Consider the following 17,860-nt stretch of genomic DNA (forward strand, 5'->3'; position numbering starts at 1 on the left):
CATTTTTGGCATCAGTGTGAGGAGGACAGGGACTGGCATCAGCCCTGTGCCACCTTCTGTGAGCCCTGCAGCAGGAAGTGGACAAGACTCAGACAGCAGCTAACTGGAACATGTGGTGTGGCCTCTGCCCACTGAACCCTCAGCTGCCCAAGCCGAGGAACACCGTACACACTCAGCAAGCCTGGGTTTCACAGTCAATTGTTACTGAAGAGGCAGAGGGCCCTACAGGTTAGGTGACTCTCCCACATAGCGCATGGGTAGGTGGATTAGTCTCTTTTCTGCTGCTGAGATAAAGCATCATGACTATACACAACTTACAAAAGGTTAAGAGGGCTCTAAGACTCAGCATGGTTAGGGAGACGTTGTAGCGGGCAAGCATGGTGGTGGGAGCAGGAAGCTGAGCGATCACATCCCATCAGCAAGCGTGAAGCAGGGAGAGTGAGCTAGGGTTGAGGCAGAGCTTTAAATACTCAAAGTCCACCCACCCTGCTGTACTTCCTCCAGCAAAGCTGCATCTCCCGACCTTCCCGAACAGACCAACAAGACATTTCTTATTCAACATACCAAAGTCGAAACCTGAGGTCCTGAATGTGACATCCAGAGTCTTGGATTCTCTTACCCAGACACTCCTCTCTCGGAGGCTTATTCATGAAGCACTCAGCATCCGTATCCCAGCATGTGAAATGCTTCAGATGGGCACTGAGAAAAGGAGACATAAAGCCCCTGGGAGCTCTACAGGTCACCTACTGATTTGCTGCCAAAATTAAGACTATGGATGGCATTCACTGTACCCTGCAGCCTTCCAGCATGCACTTAAGGGTACAGAGAGGGCAGCAAGGCTGCATGAAAGGTCTGGTCCTACCAGGGACAAGGCCATTTCTATAGCCCTCAGCAGCATGTCCTCCACCTCAGGAAAGTAGAGATTTACTCTCATTCCCAGAGATGCCTCCAGGATTGCGTAGATCACCAGCTTTCCTCACACTGCCTTGAGAATCAGGAAGTGCCTTGAGATCTCTCAGCAGAACCACAATCTAGGGATCTGTGCTGAAAAGTTCCAGACATTTCTACTTCAGAAAACAGACTCCTGGCCACAGGAATGTGGAGGCTCTCCCTCCACAATCTCCCATCTCCAAGTAGCAGATCCAGACCCTTGAAATGGTAGCTGCAATTCTATTAGAGAAGTTTGTCTAGAAAATAGAAATAGAAAGAAGAGAATGAAGGCATTCTTCATTAAGTACTTCTTGCTTCAAAGTATGAACACTGTCTGGTTCCTGGGCAGCTGCCAGTTTCACTGTCTTGTCAGGTGAATCTGATGTTGAAAAGTGAGATTTTATTACTTTTGTTTTCAGAGTTTAGGGATTTCTGTCTGAGTCACCTATTGAGTGCCCACTGTGGACCAGGAATCTTTCCAGATACCTGAGGGTTGACAATTGTGCCAGCATCCCAGTACCAGGAGTTGATGCAGATTGCCCCCAATAATACTGTACCATCATTTATTCATTGGGTTGTTGAGGTCTATTGAGAGCCTACCACACCTGACCCTGCTTGGACTCTTGAAGATGCAGTAGGGACCTGGGTCATGCGAAGCTTCCAGTTTAGCTCGTGTGATGGGGGCCATAAGGGATTTGGGAGGGTCTTGCTAGCATTCATCCATGAAAGCACATATTCATTGGCCATCCTGGGAGGCAAGAAGATAAGGGGCCATTCCTCCATTGGCTGTAGCATTCTAGGGCAGAGGTGTTGCTAAGAGCTGGCTGGGACTGCAGACCGGTACTCGAATCTTAAGCTTTGATTTAGCTTGTTCTCATGTCTGGACCACTAAATAGCACAGCTATGAGGTGATGTATGCATATTTCTGAGGGGGATATATATGTTTTCAGACTCACTCGGCATATTGTGTCACTGGCTGAAGAGCTCCTAAAGCCACCCTATTTCCCATCCCACCACCAGTGTATCTGTCTTATAGATTACAACTGTCCTGGTGTGTGAAGTGTGTTATACCATCGTTTAAGACACAAGATAAATAAATCTAAGTCCCAGGTAGCTGTCAAGTACTGAGATATCTGTGACTAATCCCACTGCTCCCCCTGTTAGTACCAGTCTGCCCAGCACTGGGATCCAGCTGCCTTTCCCTCTGGTCGCTCAGTCAGTCTGAAGCTAGTGGCCCCTGAACTCCTTGGCGGACTGTGGGTCTCAGGCGGGTTTGCTGAATGTGCGCTGTCACCTAACACCCTCTGTCTCCTCTTCTCTTCCAGCGATTCATGAGTTCCCCACAGACCTGTTCTCCAACAAAGAACGACAGCACGGTGCTGTCCTGCTACACATCCTTGGTGTAAGTATCCTCCAGGGCCAGAAGCCACTAACCTTCTGGCACAGGAACCCCATCTGTATAGTATGTAATGACCATAGAGCAGTGGTTCTCAAGATTCCTAATTCTGAGACCCTTTCATACAGTCCCTCATATGGTGGTGACCCCTGACCATAAAATTATTCCATTGCTACTTCACAGCTGTAATGAATTGTAATCTCAATATCAGATATGCAGGATATCTGATATGAGAACCTTGAGAAAGGATCATTGGAGTTGCAACCCACAGGTTGAGAGACACTGCCATACAGTGTCTGAGCTTGTAACAGCTTGGGAAGAGAATAGACATTAGGCCATTTTGCTCAACAAGAGGCTTTTCTTAAATGTCAAGTGGTTTGCCCAACAACACATAGTGTCCCCAGTCCCAGCACAGGGACATGGCTGTTTCTTGTGCCTCGTTTTCTACTCTCATAAAATCGGGGTGGCAGCCCCTGTGTACACTTCAGGACTGGATGCCAGCAGCATCAGATGTGGTGTGGTACATAGGTCCTCGGCAACGCTTGCTGCCGTGTCCCCGTGACTGCTCTCCGACTCTCTTTCCCACACTCCTCATCCCCCCCCCCTCCACACTCAGATGAGACAGCATGTTCAGGGTAGTTGGCCATAGACAACTCTCTCTGTGTTCAGACAGACCCTGATGGCAGACGGTTCAATAGCAATTTAGATGGGAATGAGGAATTCAAGACCAAAGTATAGATTGCTGTTCTTGGACAGACAAACCTTAGCCCCAGCCAGATTTTACCTCCCTGCCTATTTTTGCAAAGGTTTGTTCATTTGTTTGAGGCAGCATCTTCTGTATCCAGACTAGCTTCAAACCTGCTGTGTAGCTCAGGATGACCAAGAACTAACTCTCTCTCTCTCTCTCTCTCTCTCTCTCTCTCTCTCTCTCTCTCTGTGTGTGTGTGTGTGTGTGTGTTTGTAGACACACACACACACACACACACACACACACACACACACACACACACACACACCACCCGAAGTGCTGGGATTAGAAGTGTGTGCCACCTTTTCCAGTTTATGAAGTGCTGAGAGCTAAGCCCCTGGCCTTGTGTATACCAGGCAAGCAGTCTACTAAAGGAGCTATAGCCCCACCCCTCCATGAGTAAAGTCCTTTATTAGAACACAGCCACTCCATTCATGGCTGTGGTCTCTCTGGCTGCTTCTGAGCTTTAGTGGCAGGACAGAAAAGTCACATCAGAGTACATGGTCTACAGAGCCCAAAATTCTTTCTGGCCCTTGTGGAAACCAGTACAAGACTGTTGAATGGTTGCCAGGAAGCAAGGCTGGTCTGGGCTGGCTTTTCTGTTTCAGATCAGCCCCAGAAATTTTCCTCCTGCTCAGCAATCTGGCTCCCCAGCACTGTCTGCTTATAAATTTAAATTCAGCCAAGGGCGAGTCTTTTTCTAGAGGTAATTTAATGGAAGAGGAATCTGGAGTTCTCTGGACCAGAAGATAACAAAGGAGAAGTGTTTTGGCTGGAAGTTGAGGCTAGAGTTGGGGGTGCAGGCAGATTTTGAATGGTGGGCCTGCATATTATTTCTAGAATGGAGTTATTATCTTTCAGACATCCTGGCATGTGCATCCCATGCCCTTTTAGTAAGAGATGTAAATTTGGCAGATTTTCCCCCCATAGTTCTGTGGCCCAGCCCCATAAGCAAAACCTTATGAGTGAATACCTCAGGAATTTTGCAAGACCTCCTTAGAGAGGTAATTACTAAACTAAAAGTGGAGGGCCGAACCCAGCCCATAACTCAATTTTACAAATAAAGTTTTATTAGAACACACACACCCACCCCAGGGCTGCTTTGGTTTTTATAAGAGCAGAGTTGGTGTATAGCAGGGACCATTTGAGCTACAGTCTAAAATGTGACCTCCGTAGAGGATGTTTACTGATGCCTGCCTTAAAGCAGGGAAGACTCACACATAGAAGCTAGTGAAGATTTTTAGCCTTCCCTGACCCAAAGGATGGAAAGTGTAATGCCCATTAGGGCTCCACTTTCCTCTCCAGTGTTCTGGGGTGCCATGAGAGGCCCTTTGACCTCATGGGTCACTCTGCCTGGGTCATAATGTTGGGAGGAATTGGTGGAGGTGTGAAGTATATTTAGAATCCTGGGATGCATACTGAGGGGTTCCCCAGTTAGCCTCTCCTTTAGCTATGTGCCCACAGTTTCTTTTAGCTCATGGCCAAAGACAATGTACTGTGACACCAGGGCAGTCACAGTACAGCCCCACTTTGCTTCATGTTTGGACTGACACAGCCTGGCCTCCTTTTTCGTTCTGCACGCAGGGCATCATATCATGCCTTATAATGTTCTCATCTCCTTTCAGGGGTTCTGGTATTCTCCCTCCAGTTCACATCCTGCCCTTCCTGCTCCTTCTCGCCTCTCACAGTTTCCTCAGAGCCTTTGTGTTTTCCATTTTCTGATTCCTATAAAGGCTTCATTCACATGTATTCTTTGTCATATCCTGGGATTAAGTCTCAAGATGCAGATTCTTCCATCACTGCCATCTTCCACATCCCACCCCTGTTGTCCATGGTAAAATCTGGCACATAGGATGAGCTCAGCAAAACTGTGGTAGGTGGTTGTATAGACAGATAGGGGAGGGAAAGGTTCCTACTAGAAAGCCACCTGCCTGCCCCTGCTTCATCATTAAGTAGAAGTAGAAACTGAGGCCTGGAGACATGGTCTATCAAGAGTCACGGGCCAGATGAGCCCCAGAGGCTCCACCTTGTACTATAAACTTCCCTGTTCACACGTGCAGATGCCTGTTGAACCCTTAAAAATGAGCAGAGGTTTGCCAGCAAGAAAACTATTGATAACACAGAGATGATGCTTTCTCTAAGGTTAGAGGAGGGAAATAGGAGGTTATTGTTTTAAAATTGTAAATTATTGATCCAAGGGACTTCTCTCTTGGCCTTTATGCTAGAACCAACTTGGCTGCTTGTTGGTTGATTGGTTAGTTATGACTGTCTCTAGAAAGCAGAGTCCTCTTAATCAAGAGGTGCCAGTTTGCTATGTCAGTAGTTTCAGTGCCTGGGAGGTAGAAACAAAAGGATCGGGAAGCCAAGGTCAGCTTTGACCTCATTGTGAATTCGTGGCTATCTTGTGCTACATGAGCTCCTGTCTCAACATTTAAACAAACACAAACAAATAAAAAAGAAAAAGTGAAGCCGGGCATGGTGGCTCACGCTTTTAATCCCAGCACTTGGGAGGCAGAGGCAGGCAGATTTCTGAGTTCAAGGCCAGCCTGGTCTACAGAGTGAGTTCCAGGACAGCCAGGGCTACACAGAGAAACCCTGTCTCAAAAAACCAAAAGAAAAAAAAAGAAAAAAGAAAAAAAGAAAAAGTGGCTGAGATCACATTTGGAACTCCACAGTGCCTCTGGCCAACAAAGCAGGAAGGGGCAGGGCACACATTCCAGAGAGTTATCCAGCAGATGTCCTGATTCAGCTCATTTAGGAAAGATACTCCTTCCCTGCCTCCATAGATATAGCATCAGATCCTGAGGCTCCAGGCTCTGTCCCAAGACTCTCCCTGCGTTCTGTGGAGCAGCCCCAGGCAGGGTCTTCCTGCTTTGGATTACATGCTGAAACAGTATGCAGAGCATGGGAAACACATGTAGCTGTTGTTATAAGGAGTGTGACTTAGACAGTGGTGACTGAGTGGGGGGGGGGGAGGAGATGCCCAGAGCAAGGCATCAGGGAGAAGTGGGGTTCCCCATCCTCTCGGGGCAGTGTACCCCAGAAGCCTGCCCAAGTTCAGCCAATGGCAGCTCTTCCGAGTCTGCTTTTCGGGGCTCTTGGAGGCTCCCTCACATAGGTACTGCTCAGCAGACCAGCCCTCAGTGCCCTCAGTGCCCTCGGTGCCCCTGGACTCCTCGGATGTTTGCCTTATCCTTCTAATCCTGTCTGGGACTTTCCGGTGACCAGTGCCACCATATCTAGGACTACCAACTCCCAGCCAGCCATCTCACTGGCATAACTGAGCATACTGTAGCATTGTAGAGATCCCAAGGGCTCTAGGATGTATGTGCCAGCGACCAGGGACAGAGACCACATCTCTCTCCTCATGCCCCTTCCTTTCACATGAGTGTACTCTCTCTCTCTCTCTCTCTCTCTCTCTCTCTGTCTGTCTCTCTCTCTCTCTCTCCACATGTATGTGTCTATGTGTACATGTACTCATGTGCATATGCATGCTTATGGGGGCCAGAGTTCTATATCCAGTGCTTTCCTCAATTGTGTTTCCCCTTATTTTTTGAGACAGCATCTCTTACTGAACCTGTGCTTACCAATTCAGCAAGACTGGTTGTTCAGCAAGCTCCTAGGGTCCCCCTGTCTCCACCTCCCCGGAGCTGGGGTTACAGGAATGTGCCCCTGCATCTACATTTTACACAGGTGCTGAGGATCTGAACCCAGGTCCTCATGTTTATACAGCACGTGTTTTGCCAACTGAGCCATTTTCGCAGCTCCTCTCTCTTAGTATTTAGAACACAGTCTCACGATGTAGCTCAGCTGGCTTAGAACTTGTGACCTTCCTACGCTAGCTTTCTAAGGGCCGAGATTGCAGGCATGCACCACCCTGCCCATCTCTGAATCTGTATTTCTTATGCTGCGACAGTGCTGAGAGAAAGCACCGACCCAGCTCAGCATTCGATTTCCCATCTCCAGGCCTCAGTTTCCTTATCTGTCAGGGAGGACCTGGAGAGAACTAGTCTCTGTGGCTGAAGCTTTCCAAGGGGCTCATCCGCCTGTGCTTCTGCCCGCAGCCTGGTGTGGGCATAAGGGACTCTCACTGAAACCTGCCTTCCGTCCACAGGCTCTCTATATGTTCTACGCCCTGGCCATCGTGTGTGATGACTTCTTTGTCCCATCCCTAGAGAAGATCTGTGAGGTATGTGACAAGGACCTGGAGCCCCCCACAAAGCCCAGGGTGCCTAGGGGAGTGTGATACATAAACAACAAGGGCAAGAAGGCCGAATGGGACAGGAAGCACTCTGGTGGAGAAGACCATTACAATGCCACCTCCAGTCTGCTCTGTAGCCACACCTCATCCTGACAACACCAAATCAACATCAGTGATGACATCCTGTCCCCAAGCTCTGGCAGAAGCCATGGCCCATGTGAAGTCACTCTCTGGGCCATCATTCCCTAGAAGCCATGTGGTGTGAGCCAAATCTGGCCAGCCAGGGAGCAGGCAAGACTGTGTCTGCACTGGCACATCCCCCAAAACCACAGGTGGCAATGACTGAGGAGACCTGTGTTCCCTAAGTGCTCCCCTGATGGACACTAGCCATGGTGACAGGAGTCCTCTCTGTCCCACATCTTCACCGTGTTCTCCCTTTTGCTAGTTTGTTAATTCGTTTTCCCTTTTCCATATGCAAGACTCCGGGTTCCCTCTGTGCTCCACTTTACTTATAGTTTCTAATCAAGTATGGGGGTGGAGCTTGTTTGCAGCTCCCTTGGAGATTTGCCACCCCTCGCCCTTTGAAGTCACCCAGCTCTCTGAGGCCATGTTGTCATGTTGAGAACAAGTGGCTCTTAGGGACAGGTGCCCACCTTCTGTCCAACTTGTTTCTGGACACAACATAGTAAGAAGGGGCCGTTTTAGAACTTGGGCCCCCCAGACTGTGAGCTGGCAGAAAGATCCCAGCCTTTCTGTCCCCTGATTCTCTCTCTGTTTACCCTTGCATCCCCTCAGATGGAGCATGGGAGGTTAGGATAGAGGGGTCTTTCTCAGGACCCCTAGAGTGGAGGCTGGGGCACAGTGGTTCCTGCCAGGGTGCGGTTTGGCTGCCTCTACTTCCTAGAAGTTGCCTCCACCTAGGAAAACCACAGCCCTGGGTCCTGGCTTGTGTGAGTTAGGCCTTGCCCTCTCTGACAAGATACCTGACGTACTAACTTAAGGAAGAAGATACTTATTTAGGCTCATGATGCCAGGGGTTTAAGTCCATGGTCGGCTAGCTCCATTGGTTCTAGGTTGTGTGAGGCAGACAACGTTGTGGGAGGAAGTGGTGGAAAAAAGCTACCTACTTATGGTGGCCAGAATCAGAGACTGAGAGAAACGAATATTGGCAATAAATTACTACCCCAAGAACACACTCCCAGTGATCCACTTTTTTCTCTAGGTCCCACCTCTAAAAGTTTCCAGTGCCTTTAGATAACAGCATCAAAACTATGACTTCGTCAGTGACTTAATTTACTGACGAGGTCAGAGTCCACTCTCTCCAGTCACTTCCTGAGGCCCGTCTCCGAACACTGGGGCACTGGGAACCAAACTTTTAACCCAGGGGTCTTTTGGACGATAGCTTTTATCAGACTAATGTCCACTGAGCACACTTCCAGGCCCCTCCTAAGCTGATAGTTTGGGAAAACCCTAAAAATAGGGTTGGGACCTCTGCCCTCAGGGCTGAAAGATACCCATGGAAAGTGGGCTGGGGTGGCAGGTTCTGTGGATGCAGGTGATGTTGGGGTTGCCTGTGGCCATGAGGACAGAGTGTAAGGTAAGGGTGGGTGCTGGTCCTAGTCTTTCTTTAAGGGCCTTAGATGGTAAGGAAGCTAAGAGGGTGGAATGTCCCTGTTGGGGAGAGGCATAGGAAGGCTTCCCGGAGGAGGTGATGTTTGTACCGGTCAGAGAAGTGGGAAGTACTTTCAGCAAGCAGAGGCAAAAAGGTTTCAGGAAGAAGAACTTCTTCTCAGGTGGCTTCTGAGAGGGTGTGGCTGGCCCTGGGGATGCAGGGAAGGCTTCCTCAAGGGTCGTAGACAGGGCTCTAGGAACATAGAGTAAATGAAGAGAAGGCAGTTGACTCCAGAGCGAAAGGAGACGTTGAAGCCTGGAAGAGGGTATGGGGTGTATGCTCTGGGCAGAGAAGCTCTGGCTGTGGTGCTAGGCTCAAATCCGCACTGTATCACTGAGCTTTCTGCCGTCCACTTGCCTAGGGGCTGTGTGCTCCCCTCCCTTGTCACAGCCTGTGTTCCCTTTGTTTCAGAAACTTCATCTGAGTGAAGATGTGGCAGGTGCCACCTTCATGGCTGCAGGAAGCTCGACACCAGAGCTGTTTGCTTCTGTCATTGGTAAGGACATTGACAAGGGCAGCTGGGACACCGTGCAGAGAGCCAGAGCTGACTGCCCAGGGCAGTGGGGCATTTACCAGCTCTGAGTCTCGGTTTCCTCACTTGTAAACCCAAGGGGTCAGAGGGACAGGAAGTAGATTGGTGATTTCTTAGAATGTGGGGTCCTACTAAGTACTGGGCTTCTTATGAGATGAAAAATGTCCTAAAATTAGATGATGGCTTTGATTATATAATTTCATGGATCTGCCAAACTGCTGCATCATTAGACATGTGAATTATGTCTTCAATAACATCATTCAAAAACATGGGCTCTGGCCACTGAGATGGCTAAACCCAGTAAAAGTGTTTGCTGTGCAAGCCTGAAGACTTGAGTTCAGTCCCTCGTACCCAGGGAGAGAACCCACTACTGAAAGCTGTCCTCTGACAGATGCTATCACACACACACACAGAGAGAGAGAGAGAGAGAGAGAGAGAGAGAGAGAGAGAGAGAGAGAGAGATGCACGCACATGCACACACATGCATAAGCACACACACCATACTGATAGTGATGGTGACAATGAAACATTTAATTTGATAAATGCATGGAAGGAACTGGTCCCCAGGGCTCCACTCTGTCTGGCTCTGCCATCATGTCTTTCTTATTCCAGGTGTGTTCATCACCCATGGAGATGTCGGTGTAGGAACGATTGTGGGCTCTGCTGTGTTCAACATCCTATGTATCATTGGAGTATGTGGACTCTTTGCTGGACAGGTCAGTGGATTTTTTTTTTCTCTGCCTATCTGATCAGTATCCTGTAGGATGGGAGTGAGCTTCTCCAGAATGGTTGGGGTGACAATGGCAACACCCTAATGAGGCTGGTTATGTCACTCTCTGTGGCTTGGAGAATATCTATGTTCTCCTCTAGACCCATGGCCTCCCCTGTGAAGTAGCCATGACACTCCTTCCTGTCCTTCAGTGTGAGAGCCTGAGAAGCTGGAGTCATGGTGGTGGTCCTGACCAGTTTATGGGTGGGCATTCACTCAACAGCAACAGCTATTTAAGAAGGGCCTTCCTGGACCCTGGTTGGAGTGAGGGCTTGCAGCTACCTAGGCCGCTCACCTCCTCTGCAGGCACAAGGCTAGCTGTGATCAGACTCCATTTTACATGAGACCATAGTCTTAGGCTTGTCTCACGGAGGAGGATGGCCAAGACCTACCTCTTCCTCGGGACAACAGAGATAGGCAGCTGATGAGACATGGCACTGCTTCTGAACTCTACCTTAATGCCAACTCTTGCCATGAAATGTGCCTGGCCACCACTCCAGAGGAGTAGGCCAGTTTCTGGTCTCCTACACCCCTGAGAACTTTACTGGGTTCTGTCATCTTCACCAATGGTAGCCAAGAGCTAGAAGTATCCAGGGAGGCATCCTGAGGCCCGTCTTTCTGTTCTCCGGGAAGCTGGCCCCATTCCCAGCCTTGGCAATAGCAGCTGACGACTTCTCTCTGACATGGCAGGTGGTGCGGTTGACGTGGTGGGCTGTGTGCCGTGACTCTGTGTACTACACGCTCTCTGTCATTGTGCTCATTGCGGTGAGTCACCCCTCACACCCAAGTGTCGGGTGGGTCAGGACCCTGTGAGGGGATGGGTACCTGCCTGTCTGTCCTTATGACCAGGGAGGTCACAGTACCAACAGTGGGGTGTGTTTCTCTATCTGTCTGTGTTCACATTGGCCCCTCACACCTCTACCCACACTATGACCTTTCTAAAGACCTCATCCTTGGTTCCTCACAAGGAGACTAAAACCAGGACTATTTTAATGATTAAAAGCTTCAGACAAAACAAAAACTGTTGGGGAAGTTCAAACATATACTCACATGAGGCTCTCCCAAGTCTACATTGAGACCCACCCACTCATTGAGACAGACCTACTCAAAGGAAGCAAGTTTGAAGCTGGGAGATAACTCTAGATGCTCAGAAGACTGTGGCTAGAGGATTGTGATCACAACCAACCTGGGCAACTTGGGGCGACCGTATCTCAAAATTAAAATATAAAAACGTTCAGGTGCAGCTCAGTGGCCAGGTGCTAGCCTAGCAGGTGCAGCCCAGTGGTCAGATGCTAGCCTTGCAGGTGCAGCCCAGTGGTCAGGTGCTAGCCTTGCAGGTGCAGCCCAGTGGTCAGGTGCTAGCCTTGCAGGTGCAAGGAGGGCCTGTATTCAATGCAACAAAGTAAGTACAAGCAGCAAGTTTCTGGGTTCTCTGTCCTGCATAGCAGGAGAGGGTCAGCTCAAAGCTCTCAGGCCTCATGGTCTGGGTGGCATCGTGGCCCACGCAGTGAAGCACTGTCTGGTGAGTACTGACCCCAGGGGAGCAGTTTTGATCCTTACACTGGTGCATAAGGGCCTGTGGTATGCCGAATTTCAAGAAAATGTGTGACAGTTTTCTATCTTTCCAATTGCAGGGGTATGACTACCCTTACACTGATTATCTACTGCTTCGTAATGAAGTTCCCCCAAAGCTAAGCGTGGTGGGGCACACCCACAGTCAAGGGTCAGAGGTATCATAAGAGGAACATTCGTCCCGGGCCAGTCTTGGCTATTATAGTGAGATGTTGTCTTGAAAAAAAAAATGCCCAAACCTAACAGCTTAAGGCAGCAAGCACTGAACCTTGGGGTGATACACCTGAGGTGGCTGAGCTGGGAAGAGAAAAGTCTCGGGTCATCATACACGGTCAGGTGAGCATCTTCTCCAGGAGCACTCATGTGCCTGTCAGCTTACCTCCAGGCCTAGCGGGCCACCGTGCCACAGTTGAAGTTTGCAATGCTCCTGCCCTCTCAACAAAGGTGAGGAGGTAGGAAGACCAGGTTACAAAAGGCTGTGTGACCTCTACCTTGGAAATGGCCAGGGGCCAATCAGCAGGTCGCCACAGTGTCCAGAAGGAGTGTGATATGAAGCACAGTTATCAGTGGGATTTCTGAGGGCAGCTCAGAAACTTCCCACCATGCTCAGCAAATGACATCAATAGGAGAAACAAGATACCTATGTGAAATTTCAAAAGATAAATCCACAGTACCCAAAATATACCATAAATGGGCAATAAAAACAGTTCGTAAAAGACTGACGTTCTCTTGGTAATAATTTTGGCAGAAAGTCACTGGAATATCTAATGATGTCATCTGTTGCCTGCTCAGAAACTCTCTCAGCCCCCCTTACTCCCGCTGCAAATGCAGACTGGTGCCACTATTTGTGGCTTAACCTAACCAAGGGGTGGTTCTCCTTCCCCTGACTGTGATGTCATCTCCCAGAGAGGGAGTGATTCCTTATAGAACTCTAAATGACCAAGGAACATTCTTCAATATTCAAAAGGGTGAATTTCCCTGGTTGTGAATTAAATATTCACATTAAACACTTGGATTTATATGATAGAGTTAAAGCCAAGGTCACTGTTTTTCTGTTGCCTACATACTTATTACATATTTTATATTTCCATTATCTATTATATACTTTTCATCCCAAGTGTGATAAAACTTCACAGTGTAGAACTGTCTTCATGTCTTCTCCCATCCCTGCTGTCATTGCCTGTAAATGCCTGTAACCCTCCTTTGGGCTGTATAAGCTAAAAATGTCCCTGGAAAAGCCTCTCAGATTCTCTCTCTCTCCCTCTGTTGAGTGCCCTTCCTCAGAGCCTTGAGTCCAAAAGGCTCCCATTGATGCCCTGGCTACGAAGCGTGAAGTGGCTTCCTAAAGCAGAGCCTGTGTGTAGCCCACTGTGACAGACAGGAGACCCAAGCCCACACAGTAGCTTCCCCCTCCCCTGCCTCTTCTGGTACCTTATCTAGGGACCCTTTGTTTCCATGGTCAGGTTGGTGGGAGCAGCCTTGCCACCTCCTCCTACACTGGACTGTGGAGTCTATCTCTTCCCTTGACCACAGAGCATCCTTCATTTGTGTCTGGTCCCAAAGATGCTGGATGTGAGGCATGTTAATTAAAGTTGTGTAGAAAAAAAAGAACCAATAAGAGACAGATAGATCAAGTGATAGGTAGATGAAAAGATGAACGGATAGATGAATGGGTAGATGGATGGATGGATGGATGGATGGATGGATGGATGGATGAATGTGTAAGTGGATGGATGGATGGATGGATGGATGGATGGATGGATGGATGGATGTGTAAGTGGATGGATGAATGGATGGATGGATGGATGGATGGATGGATGGGTGGATGGATGGATGGATGGATGAATGTGTAAGTGGATGGATGGATGAATGGATGGATGGATGGATGGATGGATGGATGGATGGATGGATGGATGTGTAAGTGGATGGATGGATGGATGGATGGATGAATGGATGGATGGATGGATGGGTGGATGGATGGATGAATGGATGGATGGATGAATGGATAGGTGGAGATGTATTGGAAAAATGGGCTCAAGTGATCTTTGATCATGTGACCTGCAAGCTGGAAACCCAGGGAACTCAGTAACATAATCACCCATTGTTAGGCCAAAACCTTGAGCAACAGTGGCACCACTGGCTTAAGTTGTAGAGTTAAAAGGCTGGAGAACCTAGAAGGAGAAGGAATGGGGTCATATTTACCATTTGGTGGCCTTTTTGTTGAGTCTTCTGCTAGTTCAGTGGTGCCCACCCATCTCGAGTAAGTGTGGATCTTCCTTTCTCAGTCCACCGGTTTAAATGCCAGTCCCTTCCATGAACACCCTCACAGACACACCAGCAATAATATTCTGCAAACTATCTGGGTGCCCCTTAATTTGGGCAAGTTGACACGATAACCTGTGTGCTGAATTCTATCACTGTCCCTTGATCCCTTACCCCATCTACACATCACACTCTGTCTTCATTTATACAGCTGGATCCTCCACCTTTGGAATCCAAAAGGGGGTTTCTCTTTGTTTTTAAGAAAACTAGCCCTATGCCACACACACACATGTAACATCCATATAGGAACAGGTGTATAGCTGCATCTTTGCTGTCTGTATTCTCTTGAATTTTAGCAACTCTGTTCTAGTAACAGGGGAAGCTCCTACCAGCTCTACCGCAGCAACTACCTGAACTATAATAAAACATGGGCCATCTCTAATGGGATGACCACATTGAGCCAGCAGGCAGGAAGCATGTGCTACAGCCCAACTTCCCTAGGTTCATACTAAGGAATGGTCAGCCTCCACGGTTGAGAAACTGGGAAATGCAGAGATCAAAGCCTTTCACAAGGCCAGGGTGTGATAGATCCAGGTGCCCTGGAGTCTGCACTTTTCTTCCCTTATAATAAGTGTATCCCTCTGTTCTCTTTGCTTTCTAGTTCATATACGATGAGGAAATTGTGTGGTGAGTTTTTAACTTTTATTTTATTGTTGCTGATTGCCAGTACCTGTGTACGTTGGGTTACTGAATCATTTTCAGATTTATTTTTGCAAACATAGATTCGCTAGCCTATGGGAATGTCATCATTCTAAGCAGCCTTGCCTTTGTCCTATTAGAGTGACAATTGTGTCCCCCAAGGCTTCTGCCCTGCCTGCTATCAAGATACACATCAAAGTAAACACATGGGATCAAGCAGACTTTACACAAAGATAAGCAAGAGTGAGACTGGGCCTGGTCGTGGGCCTGTGTCAGGACAGAGGTGTCCTGGCGAGGCAGTGAGTGAGGGGTAGGGTCTCAGATGCCACTGAGACAAAGATATGACATGCAGAACACATACACTCCCTCATGACTGTAGAGGAATCAAACTTAAAGATCTGACTACGAAAATCAAGGAGCTGGAAAATGCCTGTCTCACAAGCAATGAGGACCTGAGCTCAGATCCCCAGCACCCACATAAAAAGACAGGCATGGTGGTACGCATCTTGAGCCCAGCACTGGAGTGGCAGAGACAGATCCCTGGGGCCTCTCTGCTGTGGACGAACTCTAGTTTCAGAAGAAAAAAAAAACTGCCTTAAAAATAAGGTGAATGATTAAGGAAACCACCCAGTACCAACCTCTGGCCTTACATCACATACATGTGGCTGTGCATTTGTATGCACATAGGCACATGCATATATACATAGGCCACATGCATACACATCAAAACCAGGAAAAATTATAAAATAATGTTATAAGAAATTACAAGGGCTCATCTCTGTGATGCTGAACAGGAACCGAGTTTCTTAATTGAGAGTCATAAACTATGAACTTCTGAGGAACAAGTTGTTGGTTCTTCCCTCTGACCTCATGGGTGTGTTAGCATCTCGGTTCATGTGCTGTACCTGGTGATTGGCACAGTCCAGAGTCTGCATCCTAAAGGAGACAGCTTCTGAGAGTTCACTAAATGACTGCTGAGAGCAGCCATTGCTTGACAGGAGTAATTGAATGCCTGTTACCCAGAGAATCCTGGTGAAAGTCCACTCCTGGCCTCATTTTCTTCAGCTGTGGATGGGTAGGGAAGGAAAGGCTCCCAACATGATTGGCCATGCCCAGCCTGCAGAGGCTTTAGCACATTGTCAGAGAAGCAGCAAAAACACTGGCTTCTCAAGTTTGCCATCACAGGTACAACCTACTCCCTGCACACATAGCTTGTGGGTTTGGGCTATGCCTTGTGGATGGTCCCAGAGGTGTCTGTGCCATCACCATGCCCCGTGCCCAGGGATTGGGCTGCTTCCTGCCTGCCCCCATAGCCTCTCTAGTCGCTGACCAGACTCTTGAATGGGCCCAGGTTCTCTCGGGGGCAAAGGCCATGGAATTTTCCATCTGGGAAATAGCTGGGGGTGGGGCTCTCCTGATTCATGTCAACCCCTGTAAATGAGAAGATCCAGACTCAGCCTTCTCTCAGTTACCAAGAGGTCTCTCGGTCATAGATCAGCCATATGGTGTCCAACCTGAATCCCAGGGATGGGAAAGTGAGGCTGCCCCACTTTGACCACTCAGCCGGAACCTGTGGGCACCATGGCCTCCTGCCTTCTAACCATATCCTCTCTCTCTCTCTCTCTCTCTCTCTCTCTCTCTCTCTCTCTCTCTCTCTCTCCAAGGTGGGAAGGCCTGGTGCTCATCATCCTGTACGTGTTTTATATTCTTATCATGAAGTAAGTGACCTCACCCTTTCTTTGAGACCTAGAGGTTCCCTTCCCTCCATACCCTACTCATGTCGTTGGTCAGAATAGGGAATATCCTCCATCTCGTCTTCTGGTTCCTTCGAGGCAGCCTTCATTCTCTATGAACACCATTCAGGGGCATTCAGAGTGGGGACCTGGCTCAGGCACTGGTGTTGTCCATCCTCAGGGTAGGGGACAATGCTGGGTGGCTGATATAGGGTCGTTAGATACTACCCTCTCAAAATGATTCTCCTGCAAGGACCTATATCCCTCCCTATTCTGGGTGACTCCCCTGCCTCGGGGTAACCACTCTTCTGCTGTTTCAATGAGTCTAGTAACTCAGTACCATTCTCAAAAGGCTCAGCAGCATAAGCCCTGCTGCAGGCTTCATTAGCTGCCACGTGTTGGGACCACCGCCAATCCCAGCAGCAGGACCCCACACATAACTCTTGGGGTATAAGCACTGTGTTCTGGGTTGGGAAACGTTGAGCTACTTGGGAAGCTGCCTGGGTCTAAACCGCCTTAAAGCTGCCCGTGAAGAAGACTAGACAGTTGCAAAGGTGACGTTCTAACACGTGATTCAGCACAGATGAACCTTACAAAGCTCACCAAATAGAAGCAACCATTCCCAAAAGGCCAAATAATATAGGAGCCAGTGGTCGAGTGGTATCTAGAAGAGTCAAGTTCATGGAGACTCATGGATACGAGGTCAGAGAGAGGCATGAGTGAGTACCACCTCGCTGTTGGGATGATGGAAGAGCTGGGAAATACTAATGGTGGTTGTGTAATAAGTACCATCAACCTCGCCAGAGCTTCTCTTCTCCTGCGAAATTAAAATGAAGGACAGCTCCATGGGTGCTATGAGAGTCCTCACCTTTACATAAAACATATTATATAAATATTTCACAAAGTGGGAGATTAAAGTGTCCAGCAAGAGAATTCACCAGTGACTGTCCTTCTTCTTAGTGAACAGCCAGCAGAGAGACTTAGAGATGGAGAGTCACTCTCTTCTCTCAGGGGATGGCTGTGCCGGCCAGGAGTGACATGGGAGGTAGATGGTCCCGCTTGAGAAACAGTTGCTTCCTGGAGAGGGAAGCATGGCAGTGCTGCCTCCTTTGAGCCTGCCCTGATGGTTGCACTGACTTACCTTTATTAGGATGCGCTTGTAAGGAGCATTAAGCACATTGTCTGTGGGGCCTCTGACACCCCCAGGAGGACATTCTGAGCTCAGTAGAAGCAAGTGCTGCAGACTGTACGAGATTCCAGTATTCTCACCAAGAAACCCCTCCAGCTCAGTTAGAGAGCCTCCCTGGCTATCCTTCATGTCCAGTGCCATGTTGACTGGTGCCCCA

At 48.6% G+C, this 17,860-nt stretch overlaps 1 protein-coding gene across 2 annotated transcripts in view; it reads left to right on the plus strand.

Moving 5' to 3' along the window:
• Positions 1–17,860, plus strand: part of Slc24a4 (solute carrier family 24 member 4) — a 134,688-nt gene that overhangs the window by 80,747 nt on the left and 36,081 nt on the right. For both annotated transcript variants that reach the window (XM_021202013.2, XM_021202014.2), the window contains exons 3-9: positions 2,256–2,332; positions 7,189–7,263; positions 9,359–9,443; positions 10,092–10,195; positions 10,939–11,013; positions 14,744–14,769; positions 16,446–16,499. In XM_021202013.2, coding sequence (XP_021057672.1) covers positions 2,256–2,332; positions 7,189–7,263; positions 9,359–9,443; positions 10,092–10,195; positions 10,939–11,013; positions 14,744–14,769; positions 16,446–16,499 — 496 coding nt within the window. The remainder of the gene's footprint in view (positions 1–2,255; positions 2,333–7,188; positions 7,264–9,358; positions 9,444–10,091; positions 10,196–10,938; positions 11,014–14,743; positions 14,770–16,445; positions 16,500–17,860) is intronic.

Source organism: Mus pahari, chromosome 7, assembly GCF_900095145.1.
Source record: "Mus pahari chromosome 7, PAHARI_EIJ_v1.1, whole genome shotgun sequence".
Lineage (NCBI taxonomy): Eukaryota > Metazoa > Chordata > Mammalia > Rodentia > Muridae > Mus > Mus pahari.